This window comes from Hipposideros armiger, unplaced genomic scaffold, assembly GCF_001890085.2.
Source record: "Hipposideros armiger isolate ML-2016 unplaced genomic scaffold, ASM189008v1 scaffold_120, whole genome shotgun sequence".
NCBI classification, from domain to species: domain Eukaryota; kingdom Metazoa; phylum Chordata; class Mammalia; order Chiroptera; family Hipposideridae; genus Hipposideros; species Hipposideros armiger.
In genome coordinates this window covers 3046984-3068353 of record NW_017731470.1, presented here as the reverse complement: position 1 = coordinate 3068353, position 21370 = coordinate 3046984, and the positions used below count along the sequence as shown (strand labels likewise).

Here is a 21370-nt window from a genome sequence, read left to right as displayed (position 1 = left end):
GGCTGCTCAGCTCGGGCTGGACTCGAACTGCTGTTGCTCAGAGCTCAAACTCTTGAGCGAGCTCTTAACCAACTGAGCCACTCGGCCGGCCCCCCTCCTATGTCTTTTGATTGGAGCGTTTAATCCATTTACATTGGAAGTAATTGTTGATAGATATGTAGCTATTGCCATTTTATTATTCATAATTTTGATAGTTTTTTCACCTTGTCTTAAGCAAGTCCCTCTAACATTCCTTGTAATACTGGTTTGGCGGTGATTAACTCATTTAACTTTTTCTTGTCTGGGAAGCTCTTTATCTGTCCTTCAATTTTAAATGATAGCCTTGCTGGGTAAAGAGCCCTTGGTTTTAGGTACTTTTCATCACGTTAAATATTTTGTACCAATCCCTTCTGGCCTACAAACTTTTTGTTGAGAAATCAGCTGACAATTTTATGGGAGCTCCCTTATAAGTTACTAGTTGCCTTTCTCTCGCTAACTTTTAGGATTCTCTCTTTGTCTTTTACCTTAGCCATTTTAATTATGTGTCTTGGTGTGGACCTGATTAGGTTCATCTTGTTTGGGACTCTGTGCTTCCTGGACTTGTATATGTGTTTCCTTTGCCAGATTAGGAATGTTTTCAGTCATTATTTCTTCAAATAGGTTCTCAATCCCTTGCTTTCTCTCTTCTCCTTCTGGTATTCTTATGATGTGAATGTTGTTACACTTGATGTTGTCCCAGAGGCTTCTTAAACTATCCTCATTTGGGGGGGGGGGGGTTTTTTTTTTGCTTTTTTTTTTTTTTTCTGTACCAATTGGGTGTTCTCTGCTACCTTGTCTTCCAAATTGCTGATTCGATCCTCTAGTCTGCTGGTGACTCCTTCTAGTGCATTTTTCATTTCAGTTGCTGTATTCTTCTTCACTTCTGGCTGGTTTTGTTTTTTTGTTTTTAGATTTTTTTATGGTTTCTATGTCCTTTTTTATGCTTGCTATCTCTCTGTTGAAGTTCTCACTATAAGTTCCCTGAGCATCCTTATAACCACTGTTCTGAACTCTGTCTCTGGTAGGTGGCTTGCCTCCATTTCATTGAGTTCTTTTTCTGGAGTTTTCTCCTGTCTTTGAGTTGGGATGTATTCTTTGTTTCCTCGTTTTGGCTGCCTCTTTGTGTTTGTTTCTGTGTATTAGGTAGATCTATGTCTCCCAGTTTTGCCTGGTGGCCTTATGTAGTAGGTGCCCTGTGGGGCTCATTGGCATGGTCTCCCTGGTCACCTAAGCAGGGTGCTCCAGGAGTGTCCCCTGTGTAGGTTGTTTGTGCCCTCCTGTTACAGTTGAACCTTGATTGCTATTGGCATGTCAGTGGGTGGGATTGACCCTCAGGCTGACTGGCTGTAGGGTTTGGCCACCTCCACAGCTTATGGGCTCCTGTTCTGGGGGTTTACCCCACTGAGTGGGATATGTCCCAGCGGGCTCTGGTGCCTGTTGAAACCGCCCTTTGTATATGCACTTGTGGGACTAATTGCACGGTACTCTGCTGTGGTCTGAAGCCAACCTCCAAGTATATTGGTTCTGGAACCTGTTAGGAGGGGCTCCGGTGCAGGCCCAGGTCACCCATTGCTTGTGACTAGCCAGGGACTGCCTCATAGGAGCTGCAGAGTGATTTATGGTTGTTCGCTGCCTGTGCTGTACCTGGAGGCACGTGGGAGAAGCCACGCTACGAACCGAGGATGGCTTCCACCAGTACTGGGCCTGGGGTTACTCTGCAAAAAGCCAGGACACCCCAAGGCCTGCTCCCGCTGCTGATTCTCTTAAGGTTTAGCCGCTGATAAAGCCTCATGCAGTACACAAGTTGGCTGAGGCAGAGTCTCAGGAAGTCACTAGAGTGGGAAGAGCTGTGGTCACCAGGTTAATGTAAATCTGGTTTAGCGCCAGTGCTGAGCTTGGAGCGACTCAGCAAAAGTCTCAGAGCGCACAGAGGCCAGTTACGGCCCACCTGGGGCCCAGGGACTACAGTAGTTTTCTAAGAAAGAGTGCCGAGCAGATGGGGTTGGCTGCTCTTGGAGGAAGTGCCTCCGGCCATTGGGGGAGCTGGATGGGGCAGGGTTCCAGTGAATCACCAGGGTGGAACAAGTGGAGCTCACCAGACCAATCAGATTCAGATTTGGCCTATGGGGGAGGACTCAACACCGGAAAGATGGTGCCCAGCTGCCAGCTGCACAAAAGGAGTCCCCCTCAGAGGGAAAATGGCAGCTGTCCTCCAGCCCTCGTTCAAAGCCACACACCTCAATCTGTCCGTCCCCCACCCCCACCCCTGTATTCCTCTGATGACTCCCGAGTCACTGTCTCTCCGCTAGGGTCCAGGGTGAGTGCGTGTGAGGGAGTGAGTCTGCACAGGCCCTTTAAGAGGACATCTGGGTTTCCCGCAGCCTTCTGTCCCACCCTGACAGTCAGAATCCCCACTGTTTTTCAAGCCAGATATTGTGGGACTCCTCATGACCAGTACTCCAGGCTGGGGAGCCCCGTGTGGGGCTTGCGTCCCTCCCTCCTCTGGGGGAAACTTCTCTGGCTGAGATACCCCTCCTGATTCTCAGCCACCACACGGAGGTGTAGGGCCGGCCTGTTGCGCATCTCTGCCCCTCCTACCAGTCTTGATGTCTCTTCTTCTTTATAGTCTTAGTTATAAAACTTCTGTTCAGCTAGACTCCAGTTTCTCCAGGTTGATTTTTCTATAATTTAGTTGTAACTTTAGTGTGTTCATGGAAGGAGGCAGGCACAATGTTTACCTACTCCACCATCTTGGATCTCTCTAGAATGGTAGGTTTTGAACCTAGATAAAAACTGAAGCTCTTTAAGAAAGGTTGTTCAGTAGATAACACCGTACTGCAATGAATCTGTGGACCTTTCAGTCTTTGGAGGCTAGAAGGATGAAAACTACAGATAGTGTTTTTATTTCTAGTGTGATCCTGAATATATAGTTTGCACTCATTTAATTTGCACTCATTACTAACTTTTAAATGTAGACCAACAGTCTGACATTACATCAGTATGATCGCATAGGGTTGTGTCTTCCAGACACGCTTTTATACATGGAAATACTTTTTGAATAAAAGTCCTTTTGGGGTTGACTTTAAACAAATAATTTAGGCTCATGCTCTTCTTTTTCAGCCCTGATGCTCTGATGATGTCAGGGGCAGAGCAGAACCCTCAGGAGGGAGGCAGGGTTGACACAGTGTTCCAGCAGGAGGCTAGGTTGGAACACTGCATCAGGTAAGAGTAAAACTACACCCCTGCCTCCGTGAGGATAAAGACTTAAAGACTAACTTTTGTGGGCGGGTATGAAGCTCTTTGTTGGAGTATTTATAGGAAGCCAAGTTGAAGGAAGTTTGGTTTATTTGCAGACCTTGTGCTCATGACTCCGTTTCTAGAACATGGGTAATTTGTTCTTTTTCGACTGCCATTTGTTGTTCTACATATGAAGTAGGAAAGAAACAATGTGTAATTTTGCAGATTTATTCCAGAAATAATTTTGGGGTTTTCTAGGACAGTGATTTTTCAAATTTTTTAATCTTAGAACTCCTTTATATTCCTAAAAATTATTATGGACCCCACAGAGCCTCTGTTGATGTATCTTAGATTGCTTAATAGTTGCCCTGTTAGAAATTAAAACTGCTAAATTTTAAACATTTATGGCTATTTAAAAATAATAATAAACCCCTTAAATATTAACACAGATGATTTTAAGAAAATAACTATTCTCCAAAATAAAATAAAAAATTATAAAAGAGTGGCATTGTTTTACATTTTTACAAATCTCATTTTAATATCTATTTTGTAGAAGACAGCTAGATTCTCATATTTGCTTCTGCATTCAAGCTGTTGGATATGTTATTTTGTTTGAGGTATATCAGGGATCGGCAAACTAAGCCCTGAGGGCCAAACCCAGTCTGCTGACTGTTTTTGTATAGCCCACAAGCAAAAAGTGTCATTTTCTTTTTAATTGTTGGTGGGGGCAGGGAGGAAGAACAATATTTCATGACATGTGAAAATTATATGAAATTCAAATTTCAGTGTCTATTAATAAAATTTTATTGGAACACAGGCCAGGCTCATTCCTTTATGAATTATCATGGCTGCTTTTGCACTTCACCAGCAGAGTTGAATAGTTGCAACAGAGATTATAGAGTCTGTGAAGCCTAAAATATTTACTCTCTGGCCCTTTGTAGGAAAAGGTTGCCATTCCCTAGTACATGAAGAAAATCTGGCCCACATAGTGAAAGGAAGGACTATTTTTAGATAATTATGGATATTCTTCGGTACTACACCAAGTCAACAAATGGTAATTTCGTAAAGGTCAATTGCAGCGTGAAAGCTGAAACCATATTAATGAATTGTTTTTACTGTTACGTTAAAATCCATAGATCTGTCTTGCACTTTGAATACGCTTTGAATGAATCTTTTTTTAATGCATGGTTTTATGACATAATGCATTGATTGATTATTATTTGTATAATGTTAGTTCGTTGAGTTATACAAATATTAGGACATTTTATATAAAATATTTATATAATATTTGTTAATATTACAAATTATCAAAGAAGTCTCTAAGTACTGAGATACTCAAGCTTGTGGATATGGATACACATTTTCCAAAATTCTAATGTTCTCTTAGAAGCTCAGAGTGTGACATTAGTAACAAATACTGAAGACAGTTGTTTTCCTTGTAGTGACGGCCTCACTTAAATCAGTTTTGAGAAAATGCCTAATACCCAAGTCTGAATAATTTCAGTTTAATAGCTGTTCTTTAAAGAAAAATTGTGTTCCATGAAAAAATGGCATGTTCAGCTGACAACTCAATCACACAAGTACTTTTCTTTGAGAAAATCATTGTATTTTGCTATGGAATAGAAAAAAAAAAAAAATATATATATATATATATATATATATATATATATATATATATATATATATATATATATAGCACCTCCCCATTACTTTGAAACTCCATTCTATAAATTTGGAAATATATTCTGTATTGCCACACAGAGTATTAAAAAGATGTGTTTTGGGGACTCAGGTTTAATAAAAATAATTTTTACTACTTAATTGTGAACATTCTTCAATGAAATTGCCATGCCTCTTTGTTTATTTTAACTGGAATGCATGGGGGTGAAGAATACAATGACTAGTATGTTTCGGTGCCACTGCCTTGATTCTTGCTGATAAGCTGGCAGTTTTACCCACAATCGCTTTTGCATCATCGGTTGAAATGCCAACATGGGAAAAAGCATTATTATTACAAAAACCTTTTTGACTTTTCTGGTCACCTGAGAGTCTTAGGATTCCCAGGAGTCCGTGATCCACAGTTTGAGAACTGCTACTCTAGGAAAATAACTGTATGGAAATAATTATGAAGTGTAATTATTTGGGTGGATAATACTTCGGTTCTCAGCCTCAAGAGGCTGTACCCACTGCAGCTTTGTACCAGTGAGTCACTGAGGTTCCCAGAATCTATCCCAAATTATAACTTGGGGTGAGATATAGTCTAGCCCCAAATATGTCATTAGAAGACTGACATGATGAGAATGGAAGTCTAGAAAGTTGGCCGAACCAGGCCCCAGTTTGCCCTAAGATAACATTTGTCTGACTTTAAATAAGTTCTTTTGAAAAGTAATCATCCTATAGGTAATACTATTTTAATTCTTTTTATTTTTCTTTAACACCTGCTTTGGGGATCTCTTAAAGACACTTCTTCATTCATCCTCCTGAGTTTCCACTTTCAGTAAAATGTCAAATTTATAGCTATTATCCATTCTCCTTTCCTTAACTTCCTTTCCCTTTGTTATCATAGGAAAAAAGTCCATAATTTTTGTTCACACTACAAACCACAAGCTATCCCCATGAGGAATTTGCTGCTACTGTTTATCATAAATATTTTTTTCATTAGTTTTTCTCTAAGAGCTTTGAGTTGAGAGGTCTTCATAGAACATTATGTGAAGTCTTTGTGCCTCTTATTAGTTCTAACTACTCTGACACTTTCATTCAGAAAGGAATAAGATTAAGAAATAAATAGCTACAGATCCTGATTTTAGAAAACTAAAATGTATCAAACAAAATATGATGCTGGACTGCAAACTAGAACTTGGAGTATGAAGTGACTATAAAGAAATAATATCAGGGTAATTGAAAAGGGGGTATTTTGAGATAGTTATATAACAGAAGAGGGCGAAGAGAAATTTTGAGAACTTTTTCAAAATATAAATAGTTTTGGTTCTAGGAAAATAACAAAGGAGAATGAATTTAAATGAAGAAGAACACAAAAAGCAACTCATCCAATAAATATGTGTGTACCTAGTATATATTAGGTCCAATGTTAGGAACTAAAATGTGAAGGATTTACTTAGATTAAAAGGTAAAACCTATACGTCGCTCAGTTTTATATGGCTGTGTGTCTGTTTAGGAATTTGAAGTACAATGTTAACATTTAATGGCAAATGTCTTTCTTTCTTTTGGAGAAACTCTAGTGCTGTTTTATTCAACTTGCCCATGGTCAAACAGTGAGATACAGTGACAGATATTAGAATTGTATTTTGATACAGGTTCTAAATAGATTAGGTACTCCCCATTAATTTGGCAATTAATGTGATTTCAGACTGGGACTATAGTCAAAGCCATGTAAAACTTCGGAAAATTGGAATGAGAATTTAGTTACCATTGAAATTCCTTCTGTTTTTAAAGTGGAATTTAAGAGCTATTTTAAATTCAGGCTTAACTAATTTAAATTAGAACATGCTACCTCAGAGTACTTTAAAAACCACTTTGAAATTGTGTCATGGATTTGTAGCTTTCTCGTGAAGTGTAAGTGCCATTGAGCCTAATCATAAAAGTTTGTTTCACGTGGGCTCATTGACTTTGCTTCTTGCTCATCACGGGGCCTTGCCCCTCCTTTTCCTGTCTGCCCTGCAAATACATGCTGCTCTTTGGTACCAGCGGAGACTTGTGGAGAAAATATGAGTGATTTAGTATAAATTAGCAGTTCCCAAAGTATAGGCCAAGGGGATATGTTGAAGGATTTTATTTAATAAAAAACATTTGTGTTTGGGAAAAACTGATTTAAATAGTCTATTTGCCCTAGGACATTACAAGTCCTTGATATATGCAAGTGTGCATGGGGGTGCTCCAACAGGGCATTAACAGTATCCCCAAATCTATTGGAACAGAAAACCTAATTTTTTAAAAGCACCTTACTGATTAATATTCCATGAAATACACTTTGGGAATTGGTACAAATCCATCCCTATTATCAGAAAATTATTATGTGCCCATTGTATTATTATTATGTATAACACTCTTTTTTCTATTTATTTCTAACTAGAATTTATTTTCATGGAAAGCTATGGTTTTGGATAGACAATAAATAGCAGGATTAGGTACTGCCTAACTAAAAATGTTTATATAATTTTTAAATTTTTTTTTGTTTTTTAAATACAGTTGACATGCAATATAAAATGTTTATTTTGGGAACATGAGGAAAGGAAATTAGGTTATAAATTACTACTTGTAAAACTCTTCAGTTAGGTTTTTCTATAAGTAAATATTCCTAAACGAAAATAGATTGTTTATAGAGAATTTCTCTCTTTAAATCGCAGATGTCGGGGATCAGACAGGTGAGGTAGGTTATTCAGGCTCTCCTGCAGAAGCGCCTCCAAGCAAGTCACCGTCAATGCCATCACTAAACCAGACTTGGCCGGAGATGAATCAGAGCAGTGAGGTTAGCAAAGCTTCCCTTTTTTTCATTAACTTTGTTAAGGTAAGACGTTCTAAACAGGATTTCAGCATCTAGCTCTACCAGCATGTATGCACAGTTAGGAGAACATATCAAGTATGACTGTGATAAATGTTTATGATTATGTGTCTGAGGTTTTCAAAGTACTTTTTCTCATTCATATAGGCTGTCATTTGGTTTTCACCACTCATTTCTGCTAAAACCCTGTGCGTTAGGGCAGATACATGCAGTTAACAGTCAAAAGGGTAAATGTCTTGGCCAAGATAGCTCCTAGCCATTGGGGACAAGTGCTGAGATGTGAACACAAGTCCTTTGACATTCAGTCAGCTACCACACCCACTGTGTCACGCTGCCTTCTCATTCCCGTAAGCAAGGTATGGGTAATATATTTGGAATCTTAGCAGTGGCATGATAGAAGTCACTAAGCCAGCTTTCCACATGAAAAAGTATTTTCTTCAACACAAGCTATTTATAATAATTTAATTTTATTTAATACAAAATGGAATGATTTAAAACCCTATTAAATGCAGGGGTTAAAGGTGTTTTATATATGACCAAACACAACATGCAAAACAGAATTTGAGACAAATGCACTTCCCCTTCCTCAAACTTTGGAACCACATTATAAAAACCAATAAAACCCTGAGTAGACTAAGGGAAAGGGCGCCTGAGGCCCTGCCTCTCCCAGGCAGCCCCCTGGGTTACACCTTAGTGCTCTGTAGAACTTGAGGTAAAAATCGCTGTTCTACCCTGTTAAAGCCGTTTTCTTTGTGAACAAGTTACATTTTTTTTCTTAGTTTTTTGTATGTAATGCTACAAATAGAAAAGTTCGTTGACTTTCAGGGAAAAATTGTAAACTTCTGTGCTTTCCATGTCTTTTAAAGCCAGAAAAATACTGAATTAAAGAGACACTAGTTAGTTTAGGACAGTTGAAAAACAGAAATAACTGGCAGGTTTAAAGTACTTGCTGCTGCTTTGTGACATAATCGCAGACACCTTGTGCCTAGGACATAACATACCACCTGTCATACGTCAGATACAAAGCCATTTATATAAGTTTTTTCTAGAGGGAGGAATTAAGCCTTGAAAGAATTTGCTAGTTAAGAGGCTTTATAGAGAGAGTCATTGTTCCTGAAATGACTATTTTTGCTCATTTTTTTTAAGTAATACCAGATTAAAAGTATTTTTTCCATTGATGTCAGCTCATACATAAAAGCAACTGTTTCTAAAGCATCTCAATTCTAAAGCCCATCTTCATTCTAAATAAAATCGTGTGATCATTAAAGACAAGGAATGGAAGTCCCTTCCATATTCTGATTTAAGTAGTTGCATTTTCCTTTTTAAATATTGCTAGCAAGTTTCATTTTGTAGTATATGGTAATAAGATTATGATTGTCGTAATTATTCTTTTTATTCTGTGTGGAAAATCAAAATGTTAGTAAAACTAACATTGATTTTGAGACAATTTAATAATTTTCTACCACAAAGCAATAATTCTTTGAATAAATATTTATTCAGCACCTCTGAGTATGGATGAGGCACTGTAGAGAGTAGCACTAATAATAATAACAACAGCACCAATAATAATCCCTGACATTTATTGAGCACTTTTGATGTATCAGTTCTGTTCAAAAACTCTTGACATATATTAACTCGACTTCTTCGTAACAATCCTATGACATAGGTATTATTATTTTCATGTTACTGATGGTGTTAGTGAAGCACAGAGAGGTTAAATAACTTGCCTAAGGTTGAACAGCATAACTAGGATTCCAGTAGTCTGGCTCTAGAGTCTGTGCTTTTGATCATTATACTAAAGTTATGAAGATAAGAGTGTCTCGCTGCTCTCTAGATAGCTTACATATAGTCTTGTGAAACCAAGTAAAACTTCGTGCCACCAAATAGGTAAATAAATACCTTCTTTTTGGCAAAAATCTACATCTAAACTTTTCTCCATAGTTAGATAATTAGGATTTTTAAAATTCCTTCTGTACACATGCAACAATAGTTACTGAAGAAACTGTAACAACAAATATCAGTAAGTCGCTTCGCTGAAGTGATATTCCATAATGAAAATGAACATTTTGAATGCAGCAGTATATCTTAGTATATCTTAATTTCATGATTTAGAAAGTAATTTGTAGACAAAGTTAATGAATATATTAGCCATTTTTGTAGATAATTTTCATCAGTGTATTAATTTGCTAATATTTAATTTCTACAAGTTTTCTCAAATTGAGTCTCATTATTTTAAATAATAAGTCGAACTTTGAAGCATAAAAATGTATACTTTTCCATACTGAATTATATTAAGAGGATTTTGGTTAATGGGGTAGGCATGTCTGTGTGTAAACATTCGTTTGTATATATTGTGTATGTGTAGATGTTTTTCCCTCTTCAGAGTACAATTGATAACAATCAAATTTTAATGATAATTTTAATATAAAAATCTTATACTACTTTATTACTAAGATCTTCAAAACCAAATGGAATTTACTAAAATTATTATTGGCTTATTCCTCTACCTATTTTTAGAGGTATATTTGTGTACCTCTTCTGGAAGCATAGTATCAAAATACATCTTCTATATATAACAAATACTCAGATGCTTGATTTACTCTCATTGTGTCTGCATTCTGATTTTTCTAGCATGGGGGGGGCGGGGCGGGTGCCTGATTGGCAGTTCTGTCTTTTGGTCTGGCATGGTCCTGTTCATAGTGCTGATTGCAGGGGTTGACTTGCTACAGATTGCAGATTGACATAAGCTCAAACATATATTAATTCCAGAATTCTTTGCATTTTATCTCAATTATATTTTATCAGATATACATATGTACAAAATATGTGCACGTACATAATAGAATCATCTTTCAGGGGTCGCACTGGCAAGTCAGACTGACTTGCTTTGCTTTGTCCAAAAGTTTGGTACTCAAGATTTGCTAACATCACCAAATCAATACATTAACATTTAAATTTTAAAAGGGTGATTTGAAGTTATTCTTCCCCTGGTCAAGACAAACCCCTTTACATTTTTACTTTGTTGCCTTTATACTGCTTAGACTCTGTTCCTATATCGTGTTTTGAGGTTGAATTCTGTAAGATTTTGAATCTCTTCCATAGAGATTGCAATAAATTGTTATTATACATTTGATTGTGAAGCTGTTCACCTTATATTACAAGTGGACTCAGCATAGATGAGTATAAAATGTTTATGGAAAAATAGAAATTATGTAATGTAGTCAGGCCTATGAAACACAACTTGCAGTGCAACCTCTGAATTACTTTGCCTAAATCTCTCCAGTGATCTTTTTACTCCATCTTTCTCATCATGCTGACTTGTCTCTCCTCTGTCTGTTCAGCAGTGGGAGACATTTAGTGAACGCTCTTCAAGCTCACAAACTCTGACCCAATTTGATTCTAACATTGCACCAGCTGATCCTGTAAGTCAATCACTTAGCTTGCTTGTTTGAAATTAATTTTATTAACCCAAATTTCCATTCATTGTGGTTTTTAGCTGATATGCATGATTCAGTGTGGAGTGCTTAGAGGGAAATGGTGGCAGGCTTTTCAATTTTTGTGTGCTTAATGGTGGAAAGAACATGTTTTTACCATTGTTTGTATTTTCTAGTTATTTTGGTGGGAGAAAACTGTATGTTTTTTAAATCTGGTACATGTGTGTAAAGAAGCATTTTGTGACAATGATTAGTTGACCTTGTTTTCATTTGCTGAGTGTATGTTTTATTAAACATACACTGTTTATTTCAGTGTAGTGACACTTAGTAAATAATATTCTATTTGTACGCTTACACATCATGTAATATGTACTATGTATGTAAATACGCAGTGTCATCTTTTATTTTAATAGTCCAGATGGTATGGCTTTGACTTAAATAGTATGTTGAGCTCTGTTACCAGAGAAGCCAGTTCAGCAAAACAATACACAGTTGTTAGTCAAGATTCCCATTGTGCAAAGGAGCTCTGTCTTGTCTTCCTGTGGTTGTGTTGCTTTGAAAATGCTACAAAGTTCACATCCTGATTTCAAAAATAAATTCTATTCCCATAGACTTAATTTCATATAAGCCCCACCTATCCCTCAAGTTATTTGAAAACTTCAAAACCTTTGCTATTAATCATTCTTCTCACTATTCACTGCTTTTTCTTTTATTTATTTTTTTCTTTTAAAGAGAAGGACATGCTAATAAGCACTTTTAAAAAAGAAAAGAGGAAAGGAAGAAGAGTGTAAAGGTAGAATTTTGAAAAATGAGTTCAGTGGAAAGATATTCAGAAAGTGACACAAAGCATTCTTTTTAGATGTTTCTGATCTTAGATAGCCAGTATTTACTAATTAAATGTAAACATGATCTTGTTATTTAATGTGGACTCGGGAGAAGTGGCATTTAAAGACAGTAATACATCAACAGTTTAAATTAATGGATTTTTGGTATGTTTTATAATTTTAAAGAATTTATATCTAATTGAAATATAGAGGATGCTGTTATTGAATTTAAACAAATAATGAATGGAAGGTTTTTAAGTGTATTTTATAATTTATTTAAGAATCAATTAATATGTAGATCATCTACCTTTTGCTTCTCTTGCTACTTTGAGGACATTTATTAATCTTTGATTTTAGTCTCTGAAAAACGAAGGAGAAATAAAAAGGCAACACAATTTTTGCTGTTTCTTAGCAACTATAATTCTTGGGAAGTGACAGGTGCTGTAAGCTAAAGGAAAGTAGTACCTTATCTCTGTTTCTTTTCTGTTATCTCCTACTCAGTCAAGTTAGTTTTATTTAAATTGCTTAAGAAAAGTACTGTATTTGGGCGGGAAGGTTTGATGTAGCAGTAAAGAAACTCTATTCTCTAACCTCCTTAAGAAATAGTGAAAATAATTATTCATAGTATTATGATTCTTTGTCAGGACAGGAAAGAACATTACATGTAAAAATCTAAAACTCAAAGGCAAAATAAATTGACTCATGACTGGCAGGAAATGTAGGAGTAACAGTGAAGTTCTTGTAACTTCTTGGAAATAATAACAAAATTTGTGAATTCCAGCTCTCGTGTTTAAAATGATATGGCTCAATACTTTTGTTGTCTCTAGTATGTCAGGAGGCTCTAGAAAAATTAAAAATGGTTAATTGACATTTTAAACTTGAATTTAGACCTCTAAATTTGATAAAGCTGGCAGTCTTAAATATTTACAACCTAGTACATAGAAATATCTTTTTTCTTTTATGGTGGCAAACGTAAACCTAAGCTTTGTTCCCCAACTAGTAATTTATCTTTAAACTTTCAATGGGGAGAATGCCCTGTTCTGAGGGTCTGAGTTTCTTAACCTTCATTTAATACTTACCTGACATATTGCCTGTCTGCAGAATACAGCCAGTAGCCACAGTCGTAAATGAGGATTATGTAAGTAAATAAGGTCCATTCGGATCAGAACAGAATCACCCAGGAGAAAAAAAACCATTACAGTTCTAATATGAATTTTGGAACATACATTTAGTGTCATGTACATGTCATGTACATTTAGTGTACATGACAGTGTTGGAAATATTTAATGGAATATTTTTTAAAAGCTAACATTTGATAATTAGCCATTTACTCAATAAAGTGAAAGCTCTGAAAAGCTCCAGACTGCTCTGTAGTACTTAGTTAGACATGGCTATCAATCACACAGCGCAGTGACCCCACATGCACACTGAGGTGGTTAATAATTAGGCTCCAAGAATTGTGATGAAATTGAGTTTCTGAAAGCTTATTTCCAGAAGCTTGGTTACTTTTGTTGAACTGCTTAGCGGTTAATAGCTAGACTCTGGTAGAATCTGCTTCTACAAGGAAATTCTAGACTAATGAGAAGTGTCGTGCTCTAGTCTTTGCGTGATTTATGCCAACTCACCTGGTTTGTTGGAGCCCCTTTTAGGTATTGGTGGTATTTTCTAGGAATACAAAGATGTAAAAAACAGAATTCCAATCTTAAGTAGACCACAGTTTAATTATTATATGCTTGATGATTGTGATAATTACCATACATGGCCGTGAGCAATACTGTGGGCAGAGAACCATGGGCCAACTCAGCCCAGTATTTTGGGAAGGTTTCCGCAAAAGAACTTGTGTTTGTATGCTGAGTTTTGAATGAAACTGTAATTGGCAGTAGACAAGGGCATTCCAAGCAGAGAGAGTATCATGGGCGGGATCCGTTCAGTGTGGTGAGAGTATAGGGCAGATGTGTGTATGGGGGAATGATGGGGCCTAAAGAATGTGGTTGGAAACAGACTGGGAAGAGCTCTGTATGCTAGACCAAGGACCTGAACTTCATCTCGTAGACACTACTGGGGAACAAGAAGTACAGTGATAAAGCGGGGGTGAGGAGGAGGTGGCTGGGGAGATCACTCGGGCAGTAATGTGAAGAACTGATGAGACCAAAGAGATGATGAGCGCCTGAACTAAGGGAGTGACACAGGAATAGAAACTAGGCAGGGCTGGATTCAGGCAGACAGGGTAATAGGATTTTTAGAGCAAGTGGAAAATACAGATACGTGAGAAAATAATATTAAATAAGGTGCTAAATCTTGTGCCCAAATACATGATACAAATGTGCCATGAGTGATGAGGAATGGGTTCCCTAAAGACTTTGAGTGATTTGAATAGGTAGAAGAAAGTGGGCAGAGCCTGCCAGTCAGTCTTACTTTATTCTCTATTTTTAAATTTGGGGGTTTGGCTAGCTTGGAGCAGAAAACGTTACTTTGGCATCTTATGACTCAGGACTCAGACAGGACTCAGAGACTTGTAGGTAGGCATTTATGGTTCTTCATTTGGATGTTGAAATGCTTACAGTCAAAGCATATCCTGCTTTATATCACAGTCACAAGTGAAGTTTCTAATATACTGGTTAGTCTGTGGTTAGGTCTGGTCTTCAAGAAGTGACCTTGTCCTGTTGGTAGCCGGATCCACTGGACTAAAGCTATTGCATGCTCATAGCAACCAGTAGTTGTATGACTAAAGTATGCAACATAAAATTGCTTTGCTGGTACAGAAACTTATACAAATTATTTGGAGAATGAATAGAACATTCATGGTTTCTTAGAGTCATTTTTGTGTTTTGTTCCATTTATTTTACTGGAACTATATGAAAAGGCCAACTAATAATCTAGCTGTTACCAGCTTTATAAATTTGATTTTATACAAATATACATACACAGAAAATATATATTAGATGAATATAGTGAGTTAAAGCACCTAATAAGTTTTCCTTGCTTATTTTTTCCTAGTTTTTTTTGGGGGGGAGGGGGGATTAGAATAAGAACTTAATTGTATCACAACTGTCAATTTCTTTCTCCTTTAATCTTGCCTTATAATATTGAATTCTGATTCTCATAGCACTTATTTCTACTGTTAAAATTGTAAGTTAAGAAAATACTAGTTATAAAAAGAAAACAAAAAAAGAAAATAGTTGTTTCTAAAGCCATGTTTTTTATAACAATAACATCTTAAGTGTATTGTTACATTTTCCTGAGAGTGACTCATTTTCTGTGAGAAATCTAAACTTTTATCCATCTGTAATGTTCATCTTTATAACTATAATTTTAGAATCGTAGGGGAAATGCTAGTTCAGGTTGAGTGGCTAATACATGAACACTGCCCAGAAGCTCACTGGTGTAGGGGCAGAAAATTACTATGAATGGATTTATCAGTGTAATTGCAGGAAGACTTCGTTTGTTATAAATTGTTTGAATTTATAGATTCTAAGAGTAAGCCAAGGGGAACTGTCAAACAAGAGATGGTATGCTGGAATTGAACTCTCTCTAGCAGAGGCTTGGTGGTAGTACTGTCACCAAACCAGTGTCCAGCTTAAACTGAAAGGTCATTGTCCTTCACACTAAATTATAAACTTAACTCATTATTAGATATTCGAAATTTAAGGCTCTTGTGTTCAGTCTTATTATTAGATATTCGAAATTTAAGGATCTTGTGTTCAGTCTTTAGCAACATCCCACACAAAATACAAACTGACTCCTCTAGGAGCTGAGCCCCTTGGCAGTGTTTTTCAGCTGGTCTGTTGCTGTTAACCCAAATGCTCGATTCTATTCTGGTTCCTCCCCTGGGGGCTCTCAGCTCCGGGAGTCAGTACTACCCGTGTACCCAGGTGTACCTTTCTCTTTTCCTTTCTGAGAGGCTGCCATTTATTTGTCTTCACCCTCTCTTCCTTGTCTTACTCTTCATTCTCCAAAGTTATTCTGAGTTCCTCTAACTAGACTTGCCACTGGAGAAGTTTAGGAATGAATGAATACCAGATGATGTGTTATAGTCCTGAAAAGGTTTAAGAAAAGTATTAAGAGTTTCAGAGTAGTAGTCTTTCTGATCCTTCTTAAAAAATGGATCCCTTTGTGGAAGTTTTATGCTAAATTTTAAACAGTTCTATAGAACTAATCCGTAGGAAGTGTGTATTGCGCATACTGTTACCATATAGCAGATATCTCATTAACTTTATTTTATATATGAAAAACAAAGGTGTCAAATTTTCATGAGCAGTTTCCTGAAAATGAGTTCAGTCTGTTACTTAGTTTTTGGATTCTCGTGAAATCATTCACTTTAATCTGAGAGGTTCCAATTTATATGATTTCATCAGATCATTTCACATTTTGCTTTTCAATACTGTCTTGAACTATATTTTTATAAGATCATTTTTTCACTCAAATCTTTAATCACTCAAAAGTTAAAGTGTACTTTTTATAAAATAAATCAGATTATTAGGCATGTATAGTGAACTTGATTTTTTTAAAACATAATTCTAGAACTTCTAATTTAAAAATTAATTTTCATACTTGCCTTAGTGTGAATGAGAATGTCTATCCACCAGTTTTTAAAGTCTGGTTAATTTTAATTATTTCATGGTATCAGTTTGGCATTTTTAATACAAATTCTGTATTTCCTCTCTTTTGTCTCTAGGATACTGCTATTGTTCATCCAGTTCCTATTCGGATGACTCCAAGCAAAATCCACATGCAGGAAATGGAACTTAAAAGAACTGGCAGTGGTAAGGGAGCTGTGGCTGGGCTGTATTTGAGTTTAGTGGGTTGTGTTTTCGATTAACATCAAGCTAAAATACACAAGTAATTATTCTGCCAGGGTTCAGATTTCTTTCACAATTGCTTATTTTTTAACATAGTACTTTCTGCAGTTATACATATTTATGTGTGCTTATATAGTTTTTTAATTTGTTAGTTTTAAAAAGGAAATTAGTGAATTTAAACTATGAAGTTTTTAAATAAGGACATTTGGAAAATGACTTTTCTGATACTCTGGATTTTTATGATCACTTATGAATTTACATTCGAAGTATGTTCAAATTTTAACTGAAGAGGTATATTTTAAAATAAATATTGGCTTTGAAATTGTATGTTTGGCTTAAACTCTTGAATTTTCTCCTAGATTAAATGTTTTAGTGTTTCTCAAAGGTAGATTTATTTTCTATATAAGTCAACATCATAAATTACTTATTTTACAGCCATTTGTGTGACGTTATCCAAGTGCCCTACATGGATAAAACTGACAAAGTATGAACATGCACATTGACTTTTTTATTATAAAATATCTTCTATTATGGCAGAAAACAAAATTGTATATAAACAGTTTTATATTTATTTTTATTAAAAATATTATTTGTCTTATATCCTGTGGATTTACCTGCAGCTTCTTTGGAATATCTAAATGAAGTCTTATCGTGTACTCTGAGGTTTATAAACTTATTGATTCAAGTACCTACATCTTGTATTTTTACCTATTAATTCTCTACTAGATCATACTAATCCCACTAGCCCATTACTTGTGAAAACATCTGACCTTTCAGAAGAAAATAAGATAAATTCATCGGTGAAATTTGCTTCTGGAAATACTGTAGGTAAGTGAAAGATAGCATTACAACTTCCATTTGAAGTTTATTAATCTGGATTTAGAATCTGCATAATGCAAATTTATATCCATTCAATACTATCTTCACGGAATACAGTAGAGAACAGCAAACCCTTTTAAACAGCCCACCCTCTTTATTAATCAGTGGTTGCCCATTGCCCCCTGACCCTGCTTCACAGGGCCTTCTGTTTGCCATTGCTTTCGATATAGTCCATTGGCTCTTTCCCACTAGCTCTTTTCTCTCTCTCTCGCAAGAAATTGTATGTCTATTCATTCGTTCCGCCAATGTTAGTTGGATATTATGTGCCAGGCTCTGTTCTAGACATTGCGGACTCAGCAGTAAACAAAACAAAACAAAACATCTTTGCCTTTATGGAGCTTATATTTCTGTAGAGGAGATACGAGAAAAATGGGGGGGAAAGTTATATGCTAGGAGGTAGTTATCACTCTGGATAAAAATAAAGCTGGGAAAGGGGGAGAGGGAGTGACATTTTAAATTTGGTGGTCAGAGATGGCCTTACCAGAAGATGACATTTGAGGTAAAACTTGAAGGAGTGGAGGGATTCGGCTGTGTGTGTATCTGAAGGAGGGACGTTTCAGGCACAGGAATAGCAAACATGAAGCCCTGATTTAGGAACCATGCGTTCTGCTGGGAACAGCAAGCAAACACTTGGAATAGAACTAGTTAGCAAATTTGGCAGGCAAAGGTAGCAAGTGGTAGAATAGTAACCCAGGAGCCAGGGTTAGACTGACACTAACTGACTGAGCTGAAAACCATTAGAAAGTTCGGAATGGAGAAGGGACATGATCTGAACTTCGTCTTTTAAGCAGAATCAATCACTCTGGTTGCTATATAGGTAACAGGCCAGAAAGGAAAAGTCAACACGGGAAAAACACCCAGGAGACAGTTATAATACAGACAAGAGAAGATGATGGCTTGTACTGGGATGGTAGCAGTAGGAGTGCTGAGAAGTGGTCAGATGCAGGCTGTATTTTGTAGGAAGAGACCACAGGATTTGCTTACCTATGTGATGCAGGATGAGAGAGAGAGAGAGAAGAGTCATCGGTGATTTCAAGGAATTTTGGCCCGAGCAACTGGGAATTGAGGAAGATTGTGATAGGACTAGGTTTGTGGGGGGAGAACACAGTTCAGTTTTGGACATCTTAAGTTTGAAATGCCTATTAGAACATCCAGTGGAAATATCTTAGCTTTAGCATCATTCTTGTACCAATTAAATAATTCAGTGTTTTGACAAGAAAAAGGAAAGGGACATTTGGAAATGAAACTAAACCAAATAAATCAGTCCCTTCAATTTGTAATTTTTGTAAGTATGTAGTAGTAGTCCTTCGTATTGTCCCCTAGAGTTTCTGTTTTTAAATTTCTTTATTATGTCACAACTGTTAGTCTACTTCTGGGATCCTCTGCTCCGTCATAAGAGGAAATTGAAAGTGTTATTTCCTCAGGTGAAAAATTGGGACCCTCTGGCTAATTTCAACAATTTTATTATTGTCTAAGCACATTTTATTCCCTTGGAAAGTTTTTAATTTTTCACATTAACAATTTTTAAATGTTTTCCTTATTTAAAATCTTTCTAATTCTTTAAAAATGACAAAAGTAATTTTTCATTACAAAAGTAATTCGCACTTATTGTAGAAATGTAGTAAAAATAATAAAAATTTTTCATAATCTCACTATTTCACAAATGACCATGATTAACATTTGTTGTCAGCTTTAATCTTCATTCTGTGCTTGTGCTATATTTTTATATAAAGTGAAATAGAAATGTATGTATTGTTTGTAACCTCCTTCCATGTAACTTACTTTGAGTGTTTCTGTTATTGAATGTTAACTTTTCTAGATTGTAACTTACTCTTTGTATGCATAGTATTTTGTTGTATAAATAGGCCATGATTTATTTGATTTACATTTAATTTTTTGCAGTTAATAACACTGGGATGAGCTGTTAACCTGTTAGCTGACCTTTGAATATCTCTGATTTGAAACAGTCATTCAATTATATTTGTTTGGGACATATAGAGTAAAAGTGAAGAAATGATTATTATTAATTAGGATATATTCCATTTATCAGCAGATGGTTACAGTAGTTCAGACTCTTTCACTTCAGACCCAGAACAGATCGGGAACAATGTGACTCATCAAAGGTCAGTATTTCTGTCCATAAAAATCATATTAAAATATCTTGTTACGTTTTAATATTTAAAATTGTTTAGGACCAAGTATAAATAGGTATTTTTTTTAATTTAGTGCTTCACTTCTCTGAAGGCTATTAGGTTACCTATTGATTTATGTAAAACAGAAGTGAGATTTTGATTCTTTCCAACTTGAATAGGAAAACAAATGGAACCCTATTGTCTTTGTGGTATTCTGTGGAAGGTGTAAGAAGGGCTGATAACTTCTGCCAGTAGCAGTTTTAATACAGTCCTTTTTTGTAGGTAAACAGTGAGAGTCCACTTAAGTAAAAATGTGCAGGGGTTTTTTTATAGCCTTAGGGCAAGTACCAAAAGAATTGTGTTTTAAAATGCCACCCAGAATCACAGCCCCGTGTTGTTGATCTTTCCACCCACCCTGAAGATCTGCATTTCGTGGAACTTTTCAGGCACAAACAGAAAGGTATGGGATAGGGTGAGGATGGCAAGGGATTTGTCCGCAAGGGCTTTACCATCCACAAAACCTTGTGCAGGACAGAAGCATCTTTCTCCTTTCACTTGTTGTATGTGGTCAGGATCCTTTTGCCACACCCCTGGAGGATATAGAGAGACTAGTAATACACAATCTCCACAGCTTACAGAGTCAAAAGGCTGCTTCCCCGCATGGTTCTTCTTGTGTTTCTTAGAATTCTCAGTCTTCTTGGATTTTATTCTGCTTTTTATCCTTGTAAGTGAAGATCAGATTGCCAGAGTCCATGAAACTCTTTTTCAGAATATAAAAAATTTTGGTGGCAAATAAGAGCATCTTAATTCAGCATGAGTATAGCATGTCTAAAATGGAATGGCCTGTGGTAACACAGGAATGGGGAATTCAAATCATTGAGCCAGATTACAAACTCCAAGCTTTAAATAAGTTAAAAGCTAACCATATCTGAAAGGAGAGTTTCTCTTTTTTGAAAATAAATAGTATTTCAGATTAATATTACCTTTAATTGAATGGGAAAATATTACACTAGTTTTGCAGTCTACCTTAAATTGTTAATAGCTAACTTTCTTTTCAAATTTTTTGAAATTTTATTTAATATATAATTATAGTTTATTAAAAAGATTACTTGCCACATTAAATAACCACTTGTTTAGTATACATCATATATACTACTGTATTCATTGATATACTTGTATAACTACTTGAGAAAATGTTGCACCAGTAATATCCTTTGCTGCTTAGCCAAATTTGAATGCTTAAAAATACAAAAAGCTCCAATATAAGTAACATGACCGATTGTAATGGTGTGAATTTTGCAGGTCTCATTCAGGAACGTCACCTGATAACACTGCACCACCACCTCCCCCTCCAAGGCCACAGCCCTCTCATTCTAGATCATCGTCTTTAGACATGAATCGGACCTTTGCAGTCACCACAGGTAGGGGGTTAGAGAGAACCATGTATGTGTTGTTATTTGATTTTAAAGTTAATTAAAAACACATTTTATTTTCTCTTAATCTTATATTTACCTGAAAACAAAAATTA

At 36.1% G+C, this 21370-nt stretch overlaps 1 protein-coding gene across 6 annotated transcripts in view; it reads left to right on the top strand.

Moving 5' to 3' along the window:
• The window catches only part of REPS1 (RALBP1 associated Eps domain containing 1), an 83308-nt gene that overhangs the window by 51615 nt on the left and 10323 nt on the right, over positions 1 to 21370 (top strand). For 3 of the 6 annotated variants that reach the window (XM_019648123.1, XM_019648121.1, XM_019648126.1), the window contains 6 exons: positions 7620 to 7741; positions 11116 to 11196; positions 16708 to 16795; positions 17558 to 17659; positions 19761 to 19833; positions 21145 to 21263. In XM_019648123.1, the coding sequence (XP_019503668.1) occupies positions 7620 to 7741; positions 11116 to 11196; positions 16708 to 16795; positions 17558 to 17659; positions 19761 to 19833; positions 21145 to 21263 (585 nt within the window). The remainder of the gene's footprint in view (positions 1 to 7619; positions 7742 to 11115; positions 11197 to 16707; positions 16796 to 17557; positions 17660 to 19760; positions 19834 to 21144; positions 21264 to 21370) is intronic. The other 3 variants (XM_019648122.1, XM_019648124.1, XM_019648125.1) reach the window with 3 other exon arrangements.